General features: G+C 43.0%; 1 protein-coding gene across 1 annotated transcript in view; it reads left to right on the top strand.

Moving 5' to 3' along the window:
* Positions 1-24,341, top strand: part of ift81 (intraflagellar transport 81 homolog) — a gene marked incomplete at its 3' end in the record, with an annotated part of 32,206 nt that extends 7,865 nt beyond the window's left edge. The window contains exons 9-18 of the mRNA XM_080738190.1: positions 865-960; positions 2,206-2,352; positions 8,120-8,269; positions 13,101-13,229; positions 19,302-19,391; positions 20,056-20,142; positions 20,327-20,398; positions 22,083-22,168; positions 23,137-23,182; positions 24,159-24,341. Of these exons, the coding sequence (XP_080594316.1) occupies positions 865-960; positions 2,206-2,352; positions 8,120-8,269; positions 13,101-13,229; positions 19,302-19,391; positions 20,056-20,142; positions 20,327-20,398; positions 22,083-22,168; positions 23,137-23,182; positions 24,159-24,341 (1,086 nt within the window). The remainder of the gene's footprint in view (positions 1-864; positions 961-2,205; positions 2,353-8,119; positions 8,270-13,100; positions 13,230-19,301; positions 19,392-20,055; positions 20,143-20,326; positions 20,399-22,082; positions 22,169-23,136; positions 23,183-24,158) is intronic.
* Between the last annotated feature and the right edge of the window lie 2,156 nt (positions 24,342-26,497).

Raw genomic sequence — 26,497 nt, 5'->3', positions numbered from 1 at the left:
GAAGACAGCCAGAAGGAAGACGTTGTGTCTTACAGCAGGGATCTTCAACGTTTTCAGGCCAAAGACCCCTTATTTGAGAGAGAGAGATGAAGCAGGGACCCCCACACAACCTTTCCATAGATTCCATAGATTCCATGATATACAGTAGTTTCATTGTTTGACAGCACAATCATCAGTGTATTTTGGATTCTTGTCAATTTGTGTTTTCAGATATTTAACCACTTGAACTGTCCATACTTAATAAACTTGACCTTTCACTCTGTAATTAGTTAGTCGGCTCTTTTCCCCCTCTACGCCAAAGCTCTTTGCCAAAAATAGACGATCTACAAGCTCACAATTGTGAGCTTGTAGATCTGCTATTTTTGGCTAAAGTTCTCAGAATAAGGACACTAGGGTTCAAGTGGTTAATATAAAAAAGGAGCAAAAAAGTTTCTATCACACAAAGACTTGGAGCACCCCCTGTAGTAACTCTGAGGACCCCCTACGGGTCACATTAAATGTAATACCTACAATTCCAAGTGCTTGTCAGGATGGGGGTCCCCAGTTCAAATATGTTTATTTTGGGGGTCACAGCCTAAAAAGGTTTGAGAATCCCTGGTATAGAGCATTAACAAATTCATCCACCAGGGGCATTGACAACTCATTCTTATGACTTCCTATCTAGCCAAGCTTTATAAACTATACATTTTTTAAAGAGAAAACAATAAAAAAATAAAAAGAAACGAATATTCGACTTTGGTGAACAACGTCGAATAGTGACTTTGATATTCAAATATTCGAATAGTTGGTGAATGCCCTATCTTACAGTCAACATTCCTGTGTCATTATTTTCCCTGAGTCTTCTTCATGCAATATCTCCCTCAGATCAAAGAAGTCAACACTCAGATAAACCAGCTAATTGAAAAGAGGATGATGAGAAATGACCCCATGGATGACAAGCTGACCCTCTTCAGACAGCAGGTGATGTCTTTATTTCCCTTCTTTTATTGATTCCCTATGATTCTTTAACGGTCCCTCATACTCGTTTCAACCCTGTTGTATATCTTGGCTCCCGATGTGAAGACCAGGCAGTTCGGGTGTTCTGTTTAGATGATGGATGTAGCGTGACGCCACTGCTGAGAGCTGGTTTATTGTTCCGTCAACAGGTTTATTTATGGTCAAATATTTCACTGTGTGGCCTTTTTTTCTTGTAGTGTGTTTCTCTGCTATAGGAAGGCAGCCTGCTAACAGGGCCTGGCGGATGTAACTGATGTCTCTCTCATGTTTCATATTTTTGTCAAGCTCCCACCAGGACGTTGTTTTTGTTTATGTTGCAATGACGCTTTCATGTTTCATGTCCGTTCCAAGTCCTTATGAGTTGCTTATTTACATTCTCCCTCGTTCTCCTATTTTGTGAGCTACGAATATGATCGTGTCACACTCTCTAATCCATGTTTGTATCAGTGTTGTTTTTGACAGCAAATTTTGATTTAGTTTTAGTCATAGTCTTTTGAATAAAATGTCATTTTGTTTTCAATTTCAATTCGTCATAATTTAGTCACCTGAAAAGTTTTAGTTTTAGTCTAATTTTAACCGACTAAATATCATACGATTTTAGTCGACTAAATCTACAGTTGATTTAGTCAACTCAAATGTATTTTGGCGGGCCTTGATGGCATTGTAATTTTTACACTTGGTTGCGCGCTGAAAATAGCCGATCTACAAGCTCACAACGCGCTGCAACGTGTTGTGAACTTGTAGATCTGCTATTTTCAGCACGCAAAACCTGAGAGCAACCAAACATAAAATGACTCTCTTCTCCACTAGTCCCTCCCTAACGTTTTAGTCTAGTTTTTATTTTGTTGACGAAATTGTCAATATATTTAGTCTTATGCCTCATTCACACTACAGATATATAGTTGAACGTTTAGCTTGGTAATTCAATGTAATCTCAATGGAAACCAGCTTTAAAGCTTTCAAAGCTTTGTTCTGAGGATCCCCTGCATCTTTAAAGCTGGTTTCCATTGAGATTACATTGAATTACCAAGCTAAACGTTCAACTATATATCTGTAGTGTGAATGAGGCATTAGTTTTAGTCATCTCAACTTAGTTTTTATTTAGTTTTTGTCAGTGAAATAAATGTAGTCGACAAACATTTGTCGTCATAGTTTTAGTCAACAAAATCAACACTGGTTTGTATGCTGTCTGTAATTGGACTCCTTCAGGCCTCCATCATTATTCGTAAGAAGGAGGCGAAGGCAGAGGAACTGCAGGAGGCGAGGGAGGAACTGGCAGCAGGAGAGAGAGAGTTGACCCAGCGGAGCAGCCAGGCACGAGGTCAGGATGGAGACGAGATCATCCGCGGTGACGAGGTACTCAAGCTGGAAGTGTTCCTCCTCACCACTCACTGCTGCGTCTGTCTGTCTGACGCAACCTAAATATATCCGCTAATTATCAGCCAACTCTTATTTGTCGGAAGGTGAGGAGGTGTTTTGCGGGGTATGGACTGGAGTGCTACATCGTGCTATTATTGGCACCCTGTGAACACTGTGTAATCATGCTTTATCACACAGAACCAAAACAGAAAGATTCTTATAACTGAAAGTCTGTTCTTTTCGTCACGAGATGTGCTAGCTAGGGATGGGACGATAATCGTGGAGATTTAATTTATCCTGATATCGTCCTCCGTCATGCACTGGGATCAATTCACCTTTTATTTGCCGAGCTGCATATCCCGTACCACTTAAATCCTCTATTATTGGTAAAAGGTAATTATAATATACATACTTGAAACAGTCTTTTTTTTACTCTCCATAAAATGTCTTTGCCGACGCGTTGTGAGCTTGTAGATCGGCTATTTTTGGAGCGGTGAAAGCGCTCCCAATAGACAGGTATGTCTGTGGCTGGCTGGCTATGTGGCTGGCTGGCTGGCTGGCTGGCTGGCTGGGTATGTCTGTAGCCTGGCAATACCTTGAGTGGCCACACAAGTTAAAGGAGGGGCGCTGTTGTGCAGGCACAACACACACACACACACACACACACACACACACACACACACACACACACACACACACACACACACACACACACACACACAGATTCACCGCTCCACTTCGAACCGAGGTTTGATTTTTGGCAGATGTTCCGCCCCAGTAGCCTGACTATGCCCGATGATGGTAGCAGTGCGTATGCCTGGCTGCAAATCTGGGATCGCTCAGGCAGACCCGATGTAAGGGGCGGGGCATTTTTTCAAATTCTTTAGCAGGATGTGGCCGTCTCTCTATCACAGTCTGGGAGTGCCAACTCCATCCACTCATATTGGCCTGTCTGCATCCACGTGGTCTGCAATCAGACTCTATTGGCTCAGAGCCGCTCAGAGCCCGCCCGTAGCTGCCGCTGATTGGTCCGGCCCGGGACTTTACGAGCGTTATCAACTCCCACCGAGAGATCTCAGATGGTAAAGTAGGGCGGTAGCCTACGCACTACTGCCACCATCTGGCTCAGTCAGGTTACCGCCCCAGGATAATGGATTTGGATCATCATCATAAATCGCGATTTATTTTGTTACAATAATCGTGATATGAAATGTTCATTATCGTCCCATCCCTTGTGTTAGCTGGACTTTAGTGAACACCAGTGGATTTGTGAACTCACGGTGAACGAGAGAGGGCTATTTCTGCTCCTGTGTAAACACAGAGGGGCACACTGTCTAATGGAACTTATCCCTTTTCCCTGCTCTCCCTCCCATTCCCATGCAACGGCTATAAAAAGAAACACAGCAGAGAATACCCAGAACAAGGAACCGAGCCGGACAAGCTGTTTGAAATGTTGGCTTTTTATACCCAACCTTTTAAGTGTAATCAATCTTCGGATTCGGTTTAGCAAAACGTCCTGAACAGACAGCTGTGTAAATTCCTCTTCTGCGCATGAAGAACTGCATTCCAATATGAGACGTCCACTATTTGTGGGGGACACTTTGTTCTCACCGAAGGAGTGATTACACAAAATGAAAGAAAATGGTGATACTTTTAGTGTATAATGGTAAATTCCTTACATTGCTACAACGCTATTTGTCTTTTTTTCGTTTTTTTATTTTTTATTCTGGGAAGTCGTTCTTAAATAATTTGGATAAATAAATAATACGATTAAGATCAACAATAATAATAGTATATCGTCGTTGTCGGGTGGAAACCGTGTATGTCCAAAACCGTTTGTTTTGTATTTATCATTTTTTAAATGATTTAAACTAGTGACAACAGCCGATCTACAAGCACACAACTAGTGATTTAAACTAGTGAAAACAGCTGATCTACAAGCACACAACGCCTCGCACCGCGAGGCCTTGTGTGCTTGTAGATCAGCTGTTTTCACTACTTTTGTGCGATGGCCTTGTATGATGAAGCAGTGCTTTACTTTGCGAAAAAAATTACAAATTTGAAACTTGGGAGATACAAGGTTTCTGCACGACAGTGACAATATACTTTATGTTAAAAATCTTTGCCTATGATTACACGCCCAAATAGGGACGCCGGGTTGAAAGTGATATCTTAGATGGCCAATGTCTAACCTATTTGTAGAACACAAACGGATATGGTGATATGATATCTTTCTTTTTGGGGAGCATCATCAGGTACACTACGACACGTACGTTTTAAGTGGGCTTCTTTGCACTTTACAGGGTGCCATCGCTGCTTTGTGTCAGTGCACACTTGAACCTATGCACGCACAGTAAGATTAAGGATAGAGTTGTCCACTCTTCACGTTTCCCATTATATAGACTATAAACAGGTCTATTATAGCCAGGGTCGCTGATGGATGGCTGGCTGAGGAGTTTTATGACCAGGTGCTTCACAGTGCACCGAGATGCACGTGGTGAGAGCTTAAACTGGCCACTGAAGCATGGCAGTCGTAGCACGATGTCTGAAATAGCAACGACTTTCTCTCCCTCCTCGTGTGTGTGTGTGTGTGTGTGTGTGTGTGTGTGTGTGTGCGTGTGCGTGTGCGTGCGCGTGTGTGTGCGTGTGCGTGTCAGAGAGAGTGAGTGTGTGGGAGGAGGTTGGAAGGTTGCCATCAGCTACTGTACTATGTACTATTTTTTTTTAGTAATGGATGTTCTTCTTTACATACAGGGTGTAGAAAGACAGAGTGGGTGATGACCAGATAGAAACAAGAAATGAGGAAGAGAGCATAGTCTTTCAACATGTACACGATTATGACGATTATCACAAAATAATTGCGATCATGTCAAATAATTGTGATTATGTCAAATAATTGCCATTAGACGATTATGTAATAATTGTGACAGCCCTACTCACACATTTCTAATACTTTAATTAGCTTTAATTAGCTGAACCACCAGTTATTCCCCAATTATGCTGCGCTTTTTAAACTGAATCGGAAATTATTTTACAAAATAATCTTAAGAGGGGCCTGGTTGCTGACAAAAGGCAGACAGATGAGTCTGTAGATTAATGTAGTAAATGGAGAGGGCTGTCTCACAAGCCACTTATCTGTCTCCTCTGTTCTGGTTTTGGGCTTTTGGCCACGGTGGAGACGATCACCTTATCAGAGGTATTTTCCATTCTGCTGGTTGTATGTCATCACGTGTCAGCCACCAACTGTGGGGCCTCTTTAACCCATTTAGAATGGGTACACATTACTGTGTAGCATTATTTTATGCTTTAACTATTGAGAAATAGCAGATCTACAAGCTCACAGCGCGGCACCGAGTGCTGCGCTGCGAGCTTGTAGATCTGCTATTTTTGAAAAATCGTGAAAATTTGAATTTTGACCCGATTCTATAAGTGTCTTTTGAATCCTTCTAAGGTTTTTTGAAAAACCCTATGTTTCTATGTCAGCAATCTGGCCAGCCATCGTCAAAGAAAAGGTCCTTTTCACTTAAATGGAGCTCAGTTAGTCTGTTGTTGAGAGACTACTATGTCAGTGGTTCTCAAACCTTTTCATGTGAAGGACCCCCAAAATGATATGTATTTGGCCACGGACCCCCATCTCAAAACATTTAGTTCCAGGGACCACCCAGAAGCAAAATTTGAGTTACAACTGTTCGCTTTAAAAATACATATGTTCAAAGATTTGCACACATTTTCATGACTTTTTCAAAAATAGCAGATCTACAAGCCCGCAGAGCGGCACTCGGTATATCTGCTATTTTTCACTGGTTAAAGCATTCAATAATTCTAGGCCTAAATGCGTAAGGGATGACACGATCTTGCCCATCGTTGGTCGACTGGTTAAATACTATAGTGTACATTGACTGCTGTACTATCACGCCCACCACCATTACTGATGAACTGAGTACAACAGACCACAATGGAAACAAGCCCCCTGGGTCTATCTGTGTCATCCTTTTGGCATGACGTTTGACTGTATTACATTTACCGTTAACTAACTTGTTAATAAAGTAATCGATCTTCATTGAGGAACCCCCACATCCAGTCTAAATAATGGGTACACCTTCCAACAGTATCTGGAAAGACCATTTACATTCACTGCAGCTTTTTGAAAACTGCTGCTGCTGTATGGCCTCATTGCTGACTGATTCATAGATGTATCTGAGTGTGTGTGTGTGTGTGTGTCTGATCCACTGGTAGTAGCCAGTAGCTACTGTAGTAGCCATTGAAGACATACAGTAGGCCTCAAGAGAAAGCTATGCAGATTTCTTTTTCTAACATTTTTATCCCACAGTTTTTGCAACCCATTTTTCTCACCCAGTGCCAACTACCTAACCTGTAGTCCTGGTTTCCGCTCTCCCCCTGCCGCGCCAGGGGAATTGGGGAGCACCTGGCTGGCTAGGGGGAGGAAGTATAGAAACCAGGACTACTGCATGTTTTTGTGAGGGTATCAACCCTAGGAGACACGGGGAGAACATGCAAACTCCACACAGAAAGGCCCTATCGCCAACCCCACCTAGGGTGTGGGCGCTGATGACACGGAGGGAGGAACACGCCCACAGCGTCCCCCGGCGGGAATCGAACCCAGGACCTTCTAGCTGTGTGGCGAAGCGCTAACCACTGTGCCACCGTGCCCCCTGCTATGCAGAATTATTCTGACACGCTAATTCCCCTTTCAACCTTGTCTGCCCTTGATGTCCCAAAATACACACACACACACACACACACACGCACGCACGCAGTTCATGCCCTATGGGATATGATTTCTGGGGCTGTTCTCCTGTGAGCATGTAACGTTACATTTATAGCCGCTCTTGGTTTTCGGAGGAGCCTTGTGCCCTGCAGAGAAGAGTCAGGGTGTGGAGTGAGTGAATGCTGTGTCCAGTGGGACAGACATGGGCGAGTCTGCCAGAGGAAGATGTTTGCACTATGTTACTGGCGGATTGCCTGAGAGGGTCTGGTGACCGTTTCGAACCGCAGTGGACTCCTCTGCTTCAAGCAGTGCGCCTGTTTTCTGATCCATCACCCCCTGGGCTCAACTTTTTTTGTATTTCAGCGGTGCATGATACAGTGTCAGCAAACATTCCTTGTACTTCCCAACCACGTCACAACCACTTAATTGTCTGTGTCTGTCTGAGAGGTGTATTATGATCTGGATCAAACTTGACAGGTGAGTTTAGGCTAGGGTAGGGTGACCATATTTTCAGCCGCTCAAACCGGGACGCGAACCACTGTTGCCTAAAACCGTGACCCTCAAAGCAATGCACACGTCGCCGCGCACGTGCGTGCCCATTGTCTAACTTTCGTGCACGCGCCGCACATATACACCGCAGGGTTGCATAAGACAGTGAGTGATTGACAAACAACCTCAAGTTGAATTCAAACACGCAATGTAGTTTTCTGATTGGTTAGGTGAGCATGTTTTCATGAAAAGAACATGAAAAATGTCTAGGCAACCACTGAAAACAGCTGTTTTTTTTCTGCTGAAAACCGGGACAATTTTGTAGTGAATGTTGAAAACCGGGACATATTAGTGTTTTAGAGATATTTCTCGGGACACCGGGACATGCAGCTTGAAAACGGGACAGTCCCGGCCAAACCGGGACGTCTGGTCACCCTAGGCTAGGGTGATCTTTTATTTATTTAGGCCACTTGGCAAGGTCAAAGTTGAGGAAAAACTAATTCTGGTCAAAGTTACAGTACATTCAACCTATCTGTTCTTCCACAGTTTAAGCGCTTGGTGGGGAAATTGCGCAGCAAGGGAACGGTGCACAAGAAGAAGCGACAGGAGATGGCTGAGCTAAAGGCGGAATATGGCGTTCTCCAACGGACAGAAGAGATTCTGAAGCAGAAGCATGACGCCATCCAACAGCAACTGGTAATTCATTCCACAACACCTTCAAAATGTTTCAGCCAGACACATTTTTCTTTTTTAGATTAGTGTGAGTGTGTGTGCATTCTGCTTTCTATCTTTTTTGATAGTGACAATGGTATAGTAGAGAAAGACAAGCTGGGAGAGAGCTCGAAGGGATGACATGGGTTCGATTTTTTTTTTTTTTTAAAGATATTTTTGGGGGCTTTTATGCCTTTATTGACAGACAGTAAGTAGGTCGACAGGAAATGGGGGGAGAGATGGGGAGTGACGCACAGCAAATCCGGGACGGGCTCGGGAATCGAACCATTGACCCGCTGCAGGCTACACAAAACCTCATGCGCTTGGACCAGTAGGCCATCAGAGGCGCAACACAGGTTGGATTTTGACCTGTTAGCTACTGGAGCGCCCCCCAACCAGACAGTCTTTATTAAAAGTACATTCTTATTCACAGCAACAGCCTGGGTAGTGGTTGCACGGTTACATCCCATGCACTCTGACAGTCTGTTGGCCACAGATGAAGGTCTGAGCGCCTTCCTCAACGACACTTTAATAGCAGTGGTCGGGCAGGGGTGGGGAAGCATGTTCGTCATTCACGAATGTCACCTGCGTTTTCCCAGCTGGTCCAAGGACGTCAGCCAGCACCCTAAGCCAGCTTCCGTGAACTACAGGCAACCGACTGTCCATCCATACCCAGACAATGGACATTCTCAACCTTTTCGAAGCGTTCCCATTGCCCCTGTACAGTCCTTCTGTGCATGTGTGCATTCATTACATCTGGCCCTCCATTCAGGGACGTGCTGGGCCCCTGATTCAGCCCGGGAAAAAGAGTTGTAGAGGCCCTCATTGCGCGCTATAGAGAGAGATCTCTCTCTATAGCGCTGCTGCTACTCAAAGATGTGTGACAAAGTGACAAGCCAGTGGGCCAATTACATGAGTTATATTTCGTCATTGTCGGGTGGAAAGCTTGTATATCCAAAACCATTTTAAAAATGATTTAAACTAGTGAAAACAGCCGATCTACAAGCACACAAGCGTTGTGTGCTTGTAGATGAGCTGTTTTCACTACTTTTGTGCAACAGCCTTGTATGATGAAGCAGGGCTTTGCTTTGCGAAAACATTTACAAATTTGAAACTTGGAGATACGAGGTTTCTGACCTGGCCTGACAGTGACAATTTACTTTGTTGGCCGCTCAGCCCCCAAAACGGAACGAAGGCCGACATTTAATGGCCGGCCTGGACCGGCCGTTCGGGAGTTGTGCCGCTTTTCCGGATGGCCAGCACGTCCCTGCCTCCATTCATACGAACAGCGTTTAGCGGTGAAGTGGTACAGAGCTTCCTGGAAACGACTTCACACCTCTCTGCTGTTCCCGGCTCCCTGACTTGCTGATAGCCTGTCTGGCGCAGGCCAGGCTGAGCCCGCTGCTATTTTTGATGGCTGCATCTGCTCCACCGTCTGCATCCCACCATAGGAGACTCTTTTTTTTCCCCCCCACAGTGAGTTCGTCCTCCCTGGTCGTATTATCCTATAGCTGGTGGTTTATCAGACTGAAGTGACAGCGAACCCTAGAAGTAATCTCTCACAGTAGAGTATGTGTCGTTCATGACTGAGTGATTCGTTCATAAGAACCGAATCACAAGCATGAATCGTGAACGATTCGTTAATTTCCTTAAACTGTTATACCCCCCCGTCCCCTCCCCCTAATAGCCCCCGGCACACAGTACGGGAGGGCGGGCTGTACACGCGACGTAATAAAAACGCTGTATGCTTGTTCTCCCAAATGTCACAGCTTTTCCACCCTAATCTACAGTTCGCTTTGGGGCAGGAGCCTATGTCCTGTTTCTGTAGCGTGAGGCAGCCTGATGTACAAGTATACCCCCTGGACATGACTTACCCCAATCCAACCCTTGATGCTGAGTGCCAAGCAGGGAGGCACTGTGGGTCACATTTTTCTGAGTCTTTGGTATGACCCGACCGAGGTTCAAAACCAAACCTCCCAGTTTCAGGGCGGACACTCTAAGTTGGTTGGCTATGTAATTACATGTATCTCAATCAGATACAAAATCGTCTATACTCCCAGGTATTAACCTGAGCCGTTCCATCCTGGGTAGCCCCTGTACCCAGGCTTTTATTTTCATTCGATATCAAATAGAGCCCGACCCATGCCCGAGTTTTGTGTCTGAACCGGCCCCGATTACCATTGTTTGACCGACATATTGTCAAAACCTTTAGATTGATAACGAACATTTAACTTATAATCTTACATATAAATTAAACACAGATTTAGTTAAAGGAAACTTTGTATATTAAACTTCAATGTATGAAAACTAAAGATTAAGGACATTTGACTTTAAATATACAATGAATAGGCAAACAGGTCATTATAAAATACACCCATAAACTGAACCTAGATCTGCTATTTCTGAACCTTTTTAAAAACCAGGACACATTGGCTGCATAGTTGCCAAACAATGGCTGAGATATCGGACAAACCAATATATCAGTCTGGCTTTATTATCAAATGGAACACGATCCACGTTGAGATACCACAGTTCATGTGCTTATTGCAAGTCGCTCTGGATTAAGAGCAACTGCCAAATGCCTAAATTGTAAATTGTTCATATTTTTGGGTCAAACAATCTGTCTATAACACCTCAAAAGAATCTGTGTAACTTTATAATTACCTTGTTTGTTGACATGTCATCAGCTGACAGTGTGTTCTACAGTAATTACTAGAAGAATATGCCAACGTTGCCCTGTGGTAATTAACCCATTTAGGCAGAGGATTACTGAATGCTTTAACTATTGAAAAATAGCTGATATACAAGCTCACAGCGCGGCACCGAGAGCCGTGTTGCGAGCTTGTAGATCTGCTATAAGTGTCTTTTTTGAATCATTCTTTTTTTTTTGTAAAGATATTTGCCAGACCCAGAGGGTCGGCCTACAAAAGGCTTTGTCGGTCGGTCGGTCTGTCTGTCTGTCGGTCGGTCGGTCCCTCTTTTCCTCAGTGTGCACACAGGTGACGGCACTCAAGGCAATCAGCCGAACAAGGGAAGGGAGGGGCAGATGCGTGCACACACACACACACGCACGCACGCACGCACGCACGCACACGCACACGCACACGCACACGCACACGCACACACACACACATCCTGTGTGTTCATGTGTTAGTTCAGTGCCATACTAGTGAAAACAGCCGATCTACAAGCTCACTACGCTTTGTTGCTGAGACTATAAAATCCTGTGTGTTCATGTGTTAGTTCAGTGCCATACTAGTTTTCATTGCGGGTCTGGCACAACCAGGTGACCTGGTCTAGTTTTATTTAGACAAATGTCACAAGTTTTTCAAATTTACAACATAACAAAGACAAGACAGGAACAACAAGTACCTGTACAATAAAACAAAACAAATAACCCACCCACCCAAACACACCCCAGGTACAGTATAGGTTCCCCCCTACGTTTGTATAGTTAACAGTATAATACATTATCCCATTTAGTTACAAGGGTGCAATGATGGTAACAAAGACATAAAAGGTCCCCATATTTTTTTTTTTTTTTTTTATCATTCTAAGGTTTTGGGAAAAACCCTATGTTTCTATGTCAGCAATCTGGCCAGCCATCGTCAAAGAAAAGGTCCTTTTCACTTAAATGGAGCTCAGTTAGTCTGTTCTTGAGAGACTACTATGTCAGTGGTTCTCAAACCTTTTCATGTGAGGGACCCCCAAAATGATATGTATTTGGCCATGGACCCCCATCTCAAAATATTTAGTTCCGGGGACCACCCAGAAGCAAAATTTGAGTTACAAAAAAAAATACATATATTCAAAGATTTGCACACATTTTCATGACTTTTTCAAAAATAGCAGATCTACAAGCTCGCAGCGCGGCACACGGTGCTGTGCTGTGAGCTTGTATATCTGCTATTTTTCACTGGTTAAAGCATTCAATAATTCTAGGCCTAAATGGATTAATTATGCATCATTATCATTAGGATCACACACCCACTGACTGACACTTCATGTTTATGCTTATCAATGAGGAGGATGGATGATGGATTACGTGAAACGCCAGGCAGAACATGATCTCCTCTTCATGCTGAAAATTTGTGTTATCTTTCGACTGCAGTTGTTTTACATGTGGGCCAATGTTGTTTTGAGAGCGAATTTTGATTTAGTTTTAGTCATAGTCTTTTGAATAAAGTGTCATTTAGTTTTAGTCATAATTTATTCACCTGAAAAGTTTTAGTTTTAGTCTAATTTTAGTCGACTAAATATTATTACGTTTTTAGTCGACTAAATCTACTGTTGATTTAGTCAACTAAAATGTATTTTGGCAGGCCTTCATGGCGTCGTAATGACTGATTTTACACTTGGTTGCGTGCTCAAAATAGCAGATCTACAAGCTCACAACGCGTCGCAGTGCGACACTTTGTGAGCTTGTAGATCGGCTATTTTCATCACGCAACACCTGAGAGCAACCAAACATGAAATGACTCTTCTCCACTAGTCCCTCCCTAATGTTTTAGTCTAGTTTTTATTTTGTTGACGAAATTGTCAATATATTTAGTCTTAGTTTTAGTCATCACAGCTTAGTTTTTATTTAGTTTTTATTTCGTTTTCACCAGTGAAAAAAGCGCCATCGACAAACATTTTTCGTCATAGTTTTAGTCGACAAAATCAACATGTGGGCCCTCTTGTTGTGTGTGTGTGTGTGTGTGTGTGTGTGTGTGTGTGTGTGTGTGTGTGTGTGTGTGTGTGTGTGTGTGTGTGTGTGTGTGTGTGTGTGTGTGTGTGCGTGTGTGCGCGCGTGCGTGCGTGCGTGTGCGTGTAGCAATCCTTGGAGGCTCAGAAGGGGATTTCAGGGTACAGTGACACTCAGGAGGGACTTGAGAGGGTGTCAGCCACCAAGAGCGAGCTGGACGAGATCAAGGGCCGCACACTGGACGACATGTCAGAGATGGTGACTATACCAGTGTTTCTTAATCTTTTTTCTGCATGGGCACAACTTTTCATGTATGTCCCAAGAATCCATGGGCACACCAACATAATACGGGGGTGTAAATATCGTCACTGTCGGGAAGAAAACCTTGTATCTCCAAGTTTCAAATGTGTATGTTTCTTCGCAAAGTAAAGCCCTGCTTCATCATACAAGGCTGTCGCACAACAGCTGATCTACTGCTTGTAGATCGTCTGTTTTCACTAGTTTAAATCATTTTTAAAATGATAAATACAATACTGGCTTTCAAGCAGTTTCAAGGGGCACACTTGACCCTTCTCAGGGGTACACCAAAGGTCCCCAGGCACAGTGGTTGAAAAACACTGGACTATACTACCAAGGAGTTTGATATTCACATCCACTCTAAAAAAACAAAACCTGCGTATTACAGTAGTCATTGAAAATATCCATGATAACCTGTGTTTATCTTACTTGAATTGAAAGACTTTGAAAAGAAGCCTTCTATATAAAACTTTACAATGTCTATGATTCTATCATTCAACACTTCCATGAAATTATTCAGTTGTGGAAGCTCAAACACCCATTCATACATACTCATACATACAATACTGTATGCATGGATCTATACAGTACAATACATCCATACATACAGTATTCTATAAAGCGTCACAGAAAGCGTCTCTTGCTAGGTTGGAAAAGTGTTTGAATGAGGTATATAATATTTACATACGGCCCAAGATCATAGTTATAGCCTTTTGTTTTAGAGTGGATATTTCCTTTAAGCAACAGATGAGGTGTTCAAGGGACAGTTTCAACTGTTAAGCCCCATGCTAGATCAGGTCATACTCATCTTTGTCAGCCACTCATAGCAGTGAATATCTGACCAAGTGCTCAACTCAGATGTACACACGTACATGGTGTCAGTGATTGCTTTATAAGAACTCTACATTAACCATCTATTTTGGAATACAAACTCATCTAAACAAAATTATCCAGTTAAATCTGGCACGGCTAAACAATGGAAGATAGATTTCACATCACCCAAAATACCAAGCTTACCGGTATGTATGAAACTAAAGTATGAGACTAAAGTACCATGCATAGTAATACATAAGGACCGCAGCAATACACAAGAAACGGAGGGGGAGAGTCATTTAATCCGGTTGCTCCGTAGGTCCGGACGTAATTGTTTGTCTCCGTAACCTTACGGACAACACTCAACCTGACGGATCAAAACCGATAAAAACGTACGTACGCTTGAACTAACTTTTGTCAACCGTGGCAGTAGTGAGGACAATTACAGCGGTTCTGAAACAAACTATATGTGTCCCAACAAGAAATATAATTTTAGCAAGAAACGGTAAAAAAAAAGGAACGTCATTGCAACCAAGAAGACGTCATTCCTCACAGGAACGGCTGTGCATTGGCATGAGAATACATACACACAAACGCGCGCGCACACACTCACACCGCCTCTCATCCAAAAGCGAGATGGGTGCAGTGAACTGTGTTGTTATTATTACTCAGTCTGGGTGGTTAAATCTGTACCCTCGCAGAGTTGCATTTACCGCGATAATGTTGCGACAGACAGCAGCTGCAGAACATCACGTCGGTCGCCTGGCTATGCTTCGGTTTTTACCGTGTGGCGCGCGGCTCCAACGGGAGCAGAATTGGAGCGGAGAGTGGGTCGGCACGTACATAACGCATAGAGCAACTATGTATGTCGACATAACTACCGTACGTACGAAGGGGGCACGGTGGCGCCTGCTGTGACTTCTCTGTCGAGGTTGGCGGACCAATCGCGGTCCCCGTTTCCCGGCGCTACGCTAGAAAACGGACCAGTCAAATCTCTCGCGCCTCTGCCAAAACGGCCAATCGCTGCAGCGCAATCCTGGCTTCTCTCCATCCCGACCAATGAAATCGTCCCCACGCAGGATTCCCCGCGGTCAAGCTCCCCCCACCTCCAGAATCAACTGACACTCACTCAGACAGCCATTCTTCCGCGTTCCTGGACGCAGAAGCCAGCCAAGGAATAAATACAAGATAACGTTTGATTTTGATAGATTTTTACCCTTTGTCAGCTTGTTCTTTTGTCATTCTATGGTCTAGTTACTGTGGTTTTTAACGTGACCCTATTTAGAAATCATTTGGCTGTTCATTGCAACGAGGAAATGTTATTTACAAGCCAATTCTCATTTGTTGTCATGGCCTGCTACAGTATGTGATGCACCGGACCTGCCAAACTACACAGACTGCGTGGGAATCATTTTAATATTCAATTTGATTGACTGATCATTAATGTTACAGGCTTACAGCCGATCGCTTTGATTATGGACTGCTGCTGCTGCTGCTGCATGTCGCGTATTGCATCTGAAACACTGTCTGGTTGAAACATCACCCCTGGAATTAATGATTCCTGCTGCTTATAAATGCTCCAGTTATTTTATTTGTGTAGTCTGTTTGAGAAGAAGCACAAACACTTTATTTATAGATTAATAACTCCACATGCCGGGTTTCCTTTATTGCGCGATTTGGGCTGGTGCACGATTAAATGATTAATTCATTAATTAATGCTTGTTTTTGCCTTCAATTTCATTACAAATAAATAGAACCAACCACTCATTCAGTTAATAATAATAGCCTACCTCGAATACCTATATACTGTAATTAGCAGAGTGATAGTGTCAGTTCCTCCTTGTGTCAATTCTATTCAAAGAAATGATTAGCGAAGCATTGCCATTGATTGATTCATTCACTCTTTCAGTTTGATTAATTCATTGCACAGCAAATAAAGACCTGATTACAAACGTTTTCTATAACAAGTAATTGTAGAGGATAGTTATAATTTATATCATATCAATTATGGTTTTATATAAAGGCAAGCAAAGCTCAGAGCTTTGAGAATCAATGTCGGGGAATTTCCATTTGGAGCGCAACACTGCATGGAGAGCTGGTAGATGGCTATTTTCAAATGCCAACGTTTCAATATAGCCTATACAGATTTAATAGGGACACAATACAGTCATTGGTCATCTCTGCTTTCAAAGGAATGAGGAGATTTTTTTTGTTTTGTTTAAATCGCTTCATAATGACCAACTTACTTGACCAAGGCATGATTGAATAGACGGTGATGCGTAATGCGCGGCGCGCCACACACAAAAAAACAGAGTTACAAGATATCAACGCATTGCGTCATGGCGTGTCGACAGCTTATACATCTGTTATTTTGGACACATGGTCATGGAGAGATTTGGAGACGGCAGCGCATCAACCCGACATTTCGGTGACTCCAGAACGCAAGTAGATTGCGGTTAATAATACCTATAGAATAAGGCTACAAAACACTTCATAGACTATTTGATTTATTTCTGAGCTAGTAAGACACTTCATAGATGTTTCCTGAATCTAAAGAACAATCAATGACAACGGCTTTTAACAGAAATAATGTTTTTATTAGGCAACGCAACAAATGCAAATGATCACGCATGGTTTAACCATATCCTATAAATAGCCAAACATTTCATTATGAAATGTAACAGTAAGAAAAATATAGGCTGACAGCCTACCAAGACACTAGAGTAAAGGTGGGTTGGAGTTTAATGTTGATCGCCCGAGCTGCTTCAATTCCCAGACCCTATATGGTCATTTCTCAAACAATTAGGCTACTCTTAGTCAAATTTGTATTTATTCTGTGAACTTTCTATTTATTTTCTTGTATGACATGTGTTAGTATAGGACGGGACCTATCTCCTTTAGTCCCTTTCTATTTATGCTATCAATTAAACATCACGCCTGTGTAGTGTGGCTGTGGCGCTCTGGCGCGCCATGGACATTGTCTTTATAAACTTTTGCAAGAAATATAACCCCGATTGCAATAACAGTGGTCAGTAGGCCTACATGCAGGCTATAGTGTTGTCTGTCAAAATATCTTTTATTTCAAGACTAAGCTTAGGCTATATGGTTACCGCATATCCTATAGGCCTAGCCTATATGATTATGTGCCTATTCATATGTTTTTCAAACAAGCAAACACATAGAAATTACATATAAAAAGAATAATAAGAAGTAGGCTAGGCCTAGTGAAAATAGCCAATCTACAAGCAGCTCACAGCAAGTCGAGACGCGTTGTGAGCTTGTAGATCTGCTGTTTTCACTAGTTTGGGTCCCGGCCAGGAAAACGTCTAATCAATTGATGTCGGATATAAATTGCGTCTGCTAACACGGTAACCGGACAATATTTAGGTGGTTGTCAGAAAGAAACGTTCATGCACGCACCGTGGCGCACGCACTGTAAGTCACCCAGATACATCTCTCGTTCTTTTGATTGAATACTTTAATAGCAGTTTGCATATAAGAATCACAGGGACAGGGCAGTATTACTTCATGTCACGTTCATGTTAATGTGTTATGGTTACGTTATGGTATAAAGGCTCCGTCTGGACTCGATCTTAATGTCCGGTGTGTGTGGTTTACTATGATTGGCGGAGCGTATCATTTTCTGTCGCCGCGACCTCGACAAACACGCGATGGCCTTGGCACAGTCAGTAGTGCTGTCGCCTCACAGCTAGAAGGTCCTGGGTTCGATTCCCGCCGGGGGACACTGTGGGTGCTGGGGGCGTGTTCCCTCCTCCGCGTCATCAGTGCCCACACCCTAGGTGGGGTTGGCAAAAGGGCCTTTCTGTGTGGAGTTTGCATGTTCTCCCCGTGTCTCCTAGGGTAGATACCCTCACAAAAACATGCAGTAATCCTGGTCTCTATAAAAGCCTCCCCCTGGCCAGCCGGGGCGCCTGATGGAGGGGAATGGAACTGGTTGGAATAACGTGTTCCTTCCACGCGCTACGTCCAACCGGGGAAGCTCCCCCTGTCAGGTGATAAGAAGCGGCCTGCTCACTCCTCATGCATTGAAGGAAGCATGAGCTCAGTTCGGGGCCCTCCCCAGGTTGGCAGAGGGAGAGTAGAGCCCAGGATCACAGCTTAGGCAATTGGCACCGGGTGAAAAAAATGGGTTACAAAAATCGTGGGATAAAAATTAAAAAAAAAAAAATAACTACCGTACGTACTGTCTCACCCAAAAACGTACACAAAATCAACCATACGTAACTATAAATGGCCCTTTAGATACTTGAATGTTTCCATGGCATCGTTCATAGTGAAATAGCTGTTTTGTGACAGGATAATGTAGCTAACCATATTATTATTTCTATTATTTGTTCGTTGTGCCATTGTGTTGGGACACAAAAACACTTCCGTTGTAGTAGATCAAGTTCCGGGACATTTCAAAGGTTAGAGTCACAGAGTGTTCTATGTTTCTGGCAGCTTGCAGTGCACACTTGGAAACAGGGCATACTACTCTTGATGATAGATTCAAAAACATTACTGGCTCCAGCCTAAAAAGCAGACTTTCAGTCTCCTTGCAACCTGCCAATGATCCAAACTACTGGAGATGCTATTTCCTTAACACCAACATAAATCTGTAGAACAGGGATCTTCAACGTTTTCAGGCCAAGGACCCCTTAGTTAAGAGAAAGATGAAGCAGGGACCCCCACAACCTGTTCATAGATTCCATATCGTTTCATTGTTTGACAGCACGATCATCGGTGTTTTTTGGATTCGTGTTAATGTGGGTTTTCAGATATTGAACCACTTGAACCTTCAATACTTAATAAACTTGACCTTTCACGCTGTACTTAGTCTGCTCTTTTCCCCCTCCAAAGTCTCGTTGCCAAAAATAGCCGATCTACAAGCTCACAACGCCTCGCAGCGCGAGGCGTTGTGAGCTTGTAGATCTGCTATTTTTGGCTAAAGTTCTCAGAATATGGACACTAGGGTTCAAGTGGTTAATATAAAAAGTGGTTAAGAAAAAAACAAGATTCTATCACACAGATTTGGAGGACCCCCTGTAGTAACTCTGAGGACCCCCTAGGGGTCCCGGACCCCCTGTTGAAGACCCCTGCTGTAGATGACACTGAGCAGCGCTATCCACTGTTAATATAGCCATGTACAGTTTGATGTTCTGGGGGCTTTCACATCGGATCAGTTGATCAGATCAGATCAGAGCTGTTGATCTCTTACAGGTGAAGAAATTGAACTCTATGATAGTGGAAAAGAAGTCAGCTGTTGCCCCGATTATCAAGGAGCTGAGGCCTTTGCGACAGCAGTGTCAGGTGAGTGTCATGTGATAGAAATCCTCTGATTCTCAGCATTTCAATTCCCCATGTCTGTGTCATTTAGTTTTGCCACTGGAAAGTCCCGTGAAAGAGAGAGAGAGAGAGAGAGAGAGAGAGAGTGCGTGCGTGCGTGCGTGTGTGTGTGTGTGTGTGAGCGCCGTGCGTGCGTGCGCACATGCGTTGCACAACTTGAACGCACCTTCTTCCTTTGAACTCACTGGCCATTGTAATGGACAAATGGGCATCTACTGCACACTTACTATTCACTTGAATTCAGGGATTTCCATTCATCTGTATGTGGAATTAATCCATTGTCTTTTTGACCTTTACCTGTTGTATTAGAAGCTTGACCAGAGTAATAGACCTTTCGCTAAGCCCCCCTCCCCCGCCACCTCTGACAGTTTTACAGATGCCTCATTGACTCCAATGTAAATATCATGGATTTTACACATTTAATATTAATTCGGTTTTGGACCCCGAACTTTGAACATCAAGGCCTGGCAAGGCAATTTATCTTTCTTATAATTTAAAAGGGTTGGAAGACTTTTGCAACAGTCAAAAACAGCTACCGTCAAACCAAAATGAGTATACTGCAATGATTTATCCCTATGCTTTGTATATGACATGTATCCCTCCCTGTTGTATTGAATGTGTCAAACAGGAGCTAACACAGGAATATGAGGAGAAGAAAGCCCAGTATGATAGCATTGCTGCTGGTTTGGAGAGCAACAGATCCAAATTGGAACAGGTGGGAATATACAACAGTCACCCTAGATAAAGTACTGTGTGCACTCATTTATCCCTTATATTCTAATTATATATTTGGGGTATTCAGATGCATTTCTTTTTTTTTTTTTTTTTTTTTACAAATTAGCTCTGTGTCCCCAGAGACATTCATTTCCAATGTGTTGTCACCACCTTCTGCTTTGTAGGAGGTCAAAACCTTGAGAGATGAGAACGCTCAGGAGGAAAACCGATATCACCACATCAATTGCATGAAGCAGGTAACAAGCTTTAAGCGAGGGATGATTGACAGCGTGCTGGTCATTGTTGAAAAATAACCCCCGACAGGATGAGGCGAAGCCGAGTCTCCTCGGAAAACAAGGAAGTGTTGATCAAATAGAGTCAATATTCGGTTACTGCATCGTCTATTTCTCACTTGTCATGATTGATACAACATAAAATTCAAGCAGGGCAGCCAGGTGCTCTGAGTCTTTGATTGGACAGTGGTCTGTTATTGAGCCTGTCGGTCATTATCCAGAAATAACACACCGCTGAATTCAGCAAGCATTAAACCAAGCCGTGTAATAACAGCAAATACCAAACTTCACCAAACTAGGACAGGAAACAAAACTTTTCACCACAGTCGTTATGCTCTATCTCTACCGAGATAGAGCATCGATAGTAGATTCTTATTGAAGGCCTGTAAGTGATATATATTTTGTTAAAATTAATGTTGAATAACTCTATATTCCAGGCATAGTAGTAGCAGAGTTCCTCCCCATTTCTAAAGCTCTTCAGTAAACAGAAAAAAATTAATCAGGTCAGGATAACAATTTTATCCAACCAGGAGAGAGCAGTTATGAGACCAAAACACAGCAGATAAAATTGGAACTGGAACTCTATAAAATTGAAGCTGATGAATATAGCCATAGCTACTACTGTATGTCTTTGTCCTGTGTTTACATAACAAAATAATATGCAAGCAACCCCCCCTCCTCTCTCTCTCTCACAGAGAAGTGGGAGTGGTAGGGCCAAGTTTGAAATTCTTGATTACAAAGAGAAAGCTACAGGAGTATACCGCATAGTATACTGTAAATGTAATCCTGTTACACAGAATTTGTTTAATTGTATTGTGTGTATATATATATATATATCTATAATTGCACAGAATCTCTGCCTAATTGTGTCCAGCGCATATCTCGAGAACCGTCCATATTCATCAGGTCATAGTACTAGACCAGTGTTTCTCAACCTTTTTTCTGCATGGGCACACTTTTCATGTCCCAAGAATCCATGGGCACACCAACATAATACAGGCTAGTCCCAGTTGGGCGGTGTCCAAGTTGGGCGAACAGACCATTCATGCGTTTATCGTGCGCATAAATATACCGATTGCATTCACCGCGGGCACTCGCGCCTGCGGCGCTCGGGCACGAAGAGCAGGACCAAGGTCCGCTGGCCTTCGCGCCGCTTGCAATGTCGTGGACAATAATTACAGTCTGTTCGCCCAACTGGGACACCGCCCAACTGGGATTTTCCCCATAATACGGGGGTGTAAATATCGTCACTGTCGGGAAGAAACCTTGTATCTCCAAGTTTCAAATTTGTAGGTTTCTTCGCTAAGTAAAGCCCTGCTTCATCATACAAGGCTGTCGCACAACAGTAGTGAAAACAGCAGATTGTGTGCTTGTAGATTGGCTGTTTTCACTAGTTTAAATCATTTTTAAAATGATAAATACAATACTGGCTTTCAAGCAGTTTCAAGGGGCACACTTGACCCTTCTCAGGGGCACACCAAAGGTCCCCAGGCACAGTGGTTGAGAAACACTGTACTAGATAATGTATGTCGTAATCGCAATATACCAGCATTGGGCCGACCGGTGACTGGTGTTAATTTCACTCCCTTCCCCCAAGCACCTGTACTCTGACTTTAAACCTGAGCCCCCCCATCTCTGTCCTCAACAGATCATTGAAATGCAAATGCAGAGGGCCGTAGAAGAGACCAAGGCATACGTGTCCTCTGATCCGCAAGAGAGGAAGAAGGCCATCAGGTGAGCACACCGAGCCCAGCCTGCCAGCTGCTTTGGAGTTGATTAGCCCAGGGGTGTCACAACAAATTCTGGGCCCTGGGTACAAGGATTCACTCACATTTTGTGCTTTTACTATTGAGAAATAGCAGATATACAAGCTCACGGTGTGGCACTCGGTGCCGCACTGTGAGCTTGTAGATCTGCTATTTTTGAAAAATCGTGAAAATTCTCTGCAAGTCTTTGAAGGTTTTTTTGAAAAACCCGTTTCTATGTCAGTGGTGCTCAAACCTTTTCATGTGAAGGACCCCCAAAATGATATGTATTTGGCCACGGTAACACCATCTCAAAATATTTTGTTCCAGGGACCCCCCCAGAAGCAAAATTGCATTGTCCAATGCATTGTCAATGGAAGGTTGTTTGGTGTTTTGTCGTTGCCGTGTCTCAAGCTAGCCTAGCTAGCTTGAGACACGGCAACGACAAAAAACCAAACAACCTTGCATTGACAATGCATTAGTACGGCGCCCCCAGTGGCCATTCTCAGACGATGTTTCACGCATATGTGTGAGTCCAGCCTAACACATTCTCACTTATCTGCTCTGCGAAGGCAAACAGAAGTAATGCCTGAGTTAGTTGCACGTGGGTGTCGCTCAACGAAAATAGCAAATTTTCAAGCTCACGCCACGTCACACTACGACACTTGTGAGCTTGTAGATTGGCTGTTTTCGGTGCACAACGCAACCAAGTTTAAATCAGGCTCGGTTGTCTGTAAATAAGAGATTATAGAAATCGTGTCGACAGTAAGGAATTGATGAAAACATGCAGACCACTGTCAGGCAATAGAGGCAGTTACACATCAGGCAATCTAATCATTACACAGTGGAAAGTCCAGAGTTAATCATGGATCGTCTATCATTGATTCAAACTCGTAGTAATTCAGATAAGTTCACTTTGACTACACTTGAAGTATGCTTATCCGGTTATTTTTACAGGGAAGTGTACATGAAGAACATTGCAGAGCAGGAGTCACTTGGCAAGGTGAGTACAGTTGGATGTGTCTACTGTCTACTCTCTGGCACTGCTCTGGCATCTGCTATGGATCAACTGCATAGACAGGCGCAGTACTTGGAAGTTATTTCTTCCTTATTCTGTCAAGAACATGGTCTGATTGCAGACAGGCGATGGCAAAGGGGCTGATGGGAAGGCTTGTAAAAGGCAAATGCATACGAATGTGGAAGACTTGTCATGTTACACTTATGAAAAGAAATCTTTGTTTATATACTGAACATTTTTTGATAGATTTTAGAGAGGGTGCAAACTTTAAACTAAACAAAATTTTCCGACGACAATTTGGCCCATGTTCATTGCGACTGAAGGTCGCAGTATACCATGAGAAATGTCGCAGCTTGTCTCCGTCTGTGTCTGTCAGTCAGTACACATTTTTACAGTCTATGGTTCTATGGGTTTGTGTATGGTTCTATGGGTTTATCGCTCTGACATCATGCTCTGATGGCACTGTTCAGGGGAACCACTCTTAACAGAATGGGTTTGCCGCTCTGACATCACGCTCTGGCTTGTTGTCCCTTTTATGCCCATATATTTTATGCCCATATATAGTCGACAATGTGATGTCAGAACATGCCCATATATGGGCATTCCCAGATCACACTTGCAAATTAGTTACGTCCTTTGCAAGGGCCGTTTTAGGCCCATATATGGAGATCCCTGTCCCGATGTCATCAATATCAAGGGCATATCTGGGAATGCCCATATTTGGTAATGCCCATATTTGGTAATGCCCATATGGGGGCATGTTCTGACATCACATTGTTGACTCATGCAGGAATCTTCATATACGGGTAACTGGTCCAATATACACTGGCCAGATGGTCAAGAATTGGCACGACAAGGGAAGGTCGAATGTCGCCCTGTGGCGTCTTACTAGTATAATTCATTACTGATGATCTCTCTCTTTCTCTCTATATCTGTCTCTATCCATCTTACTGGACTGCAGAAGTTACGTGAGAAACAGAAGGCTGTGAGGGAGAGCCACGGTCCCAACATAAAGCAGATGAAGATGTGGCGTGACCTCGAGCAGCTGATGGAGTGCAAGCGGCAGTGCTTTATCAGAGCCCAGAGCCAGGCCTCTATTGGCCAGGTCATCCAGGAGGGAGGAGAGGATAGGCTGGTACTGTGACGCCTATTTTATGCTCAGTGAGAATGTGTCATGTGACGTGTCACATATTTTCAATTGAAAAAAAAAAAAAAAATGTTGCTCAACAGAAATGGTTTAGTCCAGGGGCGTCAATTGGGTATGGCAGGGGTATGCAGCTGCCATACCCTGGGTGGGGGGAAAATAAAAGTTACCTTTAAATATAAATCTATAAGTCTATCTGCGCTGGTTATTATGTTGTTAAATTACAGTTAAATAACTACAAATGCAACATTTAACAAAATGGTCACTTTAACAAGGTATTATGATTATATTCTCCAGACTTGTATTCTTCCCAGCTTGACAAAATGTTATATTCCCAGGTTCTGCAGATCAACTGCACAGGTGCAATGCATTATTGTTAATTGTGGCACGTTTACTAACATGCTAAGTTTAGCTGCACTTGAACAACCATTCCAGGCTGTCATATCCAGCCCAAGAAACCGTCGAAACCTGTGTAAAAAACTGAAAAATATATTTTTTTAAATCAGACATTGTGAAAATAGCCGATCTACATGCTCCCAACGCCTCGCAGCGTGAGGCGTTGTGAGCATGTAGATCTGCTATTTTCACAATAGAACCGTGTTATACAAAATGTAATGCCTCTTTTCCATGAGGACTCCCATCTTTGCCATACCCTAGCTTTTGCTGAACTGACGCCACTGTTTTAGTCTACACTTTCACTGAGGCTTGAGGTACAGTAGTCATGTGCAAAGTATGTACTGTATGTAGATGTACTCTATTGTTGGACTGTCGTAAGTCATAGTTGATAAAGGCGTGAGATACAGTACGTCTTTGCAATGCAACGTAACGTAGGGAGAGCTGTGTGTGGTCCCAACATGTAGCAGATGAAGATTAAAATATTCTGCCGGCAAATATGTCACAATCTTTTTTGTGAGATGTGTTTTTTTAGTGAAATTATTACAGGATCGTCTTCTTAATAATTATTATTGAGTTCGTTTTCTATTAAATTACAGCCATCACATGGGGACTTCATACAATACAACCCAATCTTTGTCTCCCACTTCAGGTATCTTTGTATGAAAGATTTCTACCTCTGGTACAAGGTTATGGCACAGACAGAAAACACCCTCTGTTAATACACAGACAGAAAGAGTAGCTTACTACAACTACAGCTAGTGCAATGTGGGTAGTTCTCAGAAGTTCTCAGAATTTCCAACGTATGTGATGCTGTTCTGGATTCCTTATCTCTCACGAGAAGCACTCTTCCGGTGATGACACCGTTTGAGGTGGCTCGTGAATCCAGAGCTGAAAGGACACATGTCCCAGGAGGTGTCATGGGATAAGAGGTTTGTCTTTCTCTAGCCCACTGACTTCAAACATGTCCAGCGGCCTCCATTTTGACACATCTTTAAGAATACGCCTTCAATCAAAGTGTCTGACGATAACGGTATACAAAGTGTTGCACTTGGGACGGGGCCGCACTCTGCTATTTTTAGAAACGACAACCATGACCTTGGGCAGGGTAGCGTGCCAATTTTGGAATTCCATGAGACCTCCGTTGTTTCAGACCTGGCAGTGCAGTTTTCAAGTCAATTGTCTATTTTACTTACCTGTATTTTCTATCCTATTACTATAGTCTATGACACAGATATATTTCTATGCTAGAGTTCAGTAAAAATGATAAAGTACACGGGCCGATTGGCCCCTGTCTTTATAAGTAATTACATATTTGTACATATTTCGATACAGAAGGTTAGGTGATTACCTTTATTCATTTTTATTTTTCTGTGCATTTCAAATAAATCACATAACATGTCTTAATGAATAGGTATTGTTGTCTTATGTCAGATTAATGCCATGTGCCACTAAATGCCAATTAAAACTGATACTTATTGTCACGGTGTGAGACAGAAGTGGAGGACCCAGTAGCAGAACACAGCAGGCAGGCAGATGAAGTTGATCAATAGTGATTTATTAATAATACGGCAAACACAATGAAGTAGACAGGGACACTAAACTATACTGGGAAACACTAAACTAATGACAAGTAGGGGAAAGACATCAACTAATAAACAGACTTACAGAGGTAGGAACACACAGCAACATAGTTTATAACCCGACAAGGGAACACTGAACACAGGGAGGTTTAAATAGACACTGACTAGACATGATTGGCT

Source organism: Nannobrachium achirus (genome assembly GCF_963921795.1).
Source record: "Nannobrachium achirus genome assembly, chromosome: 12".
In the NCBI taxonomy this organism is placed as follows: Eukaryota; Metazoa; Chordata; class Actinopteri; order Myctophiformes; family Myctophidae; genus Nannobrachium; species Nannobrachium achirus.
This window is presented reverse-complemented; position numbering and strand designations above follow the sequence as displayed.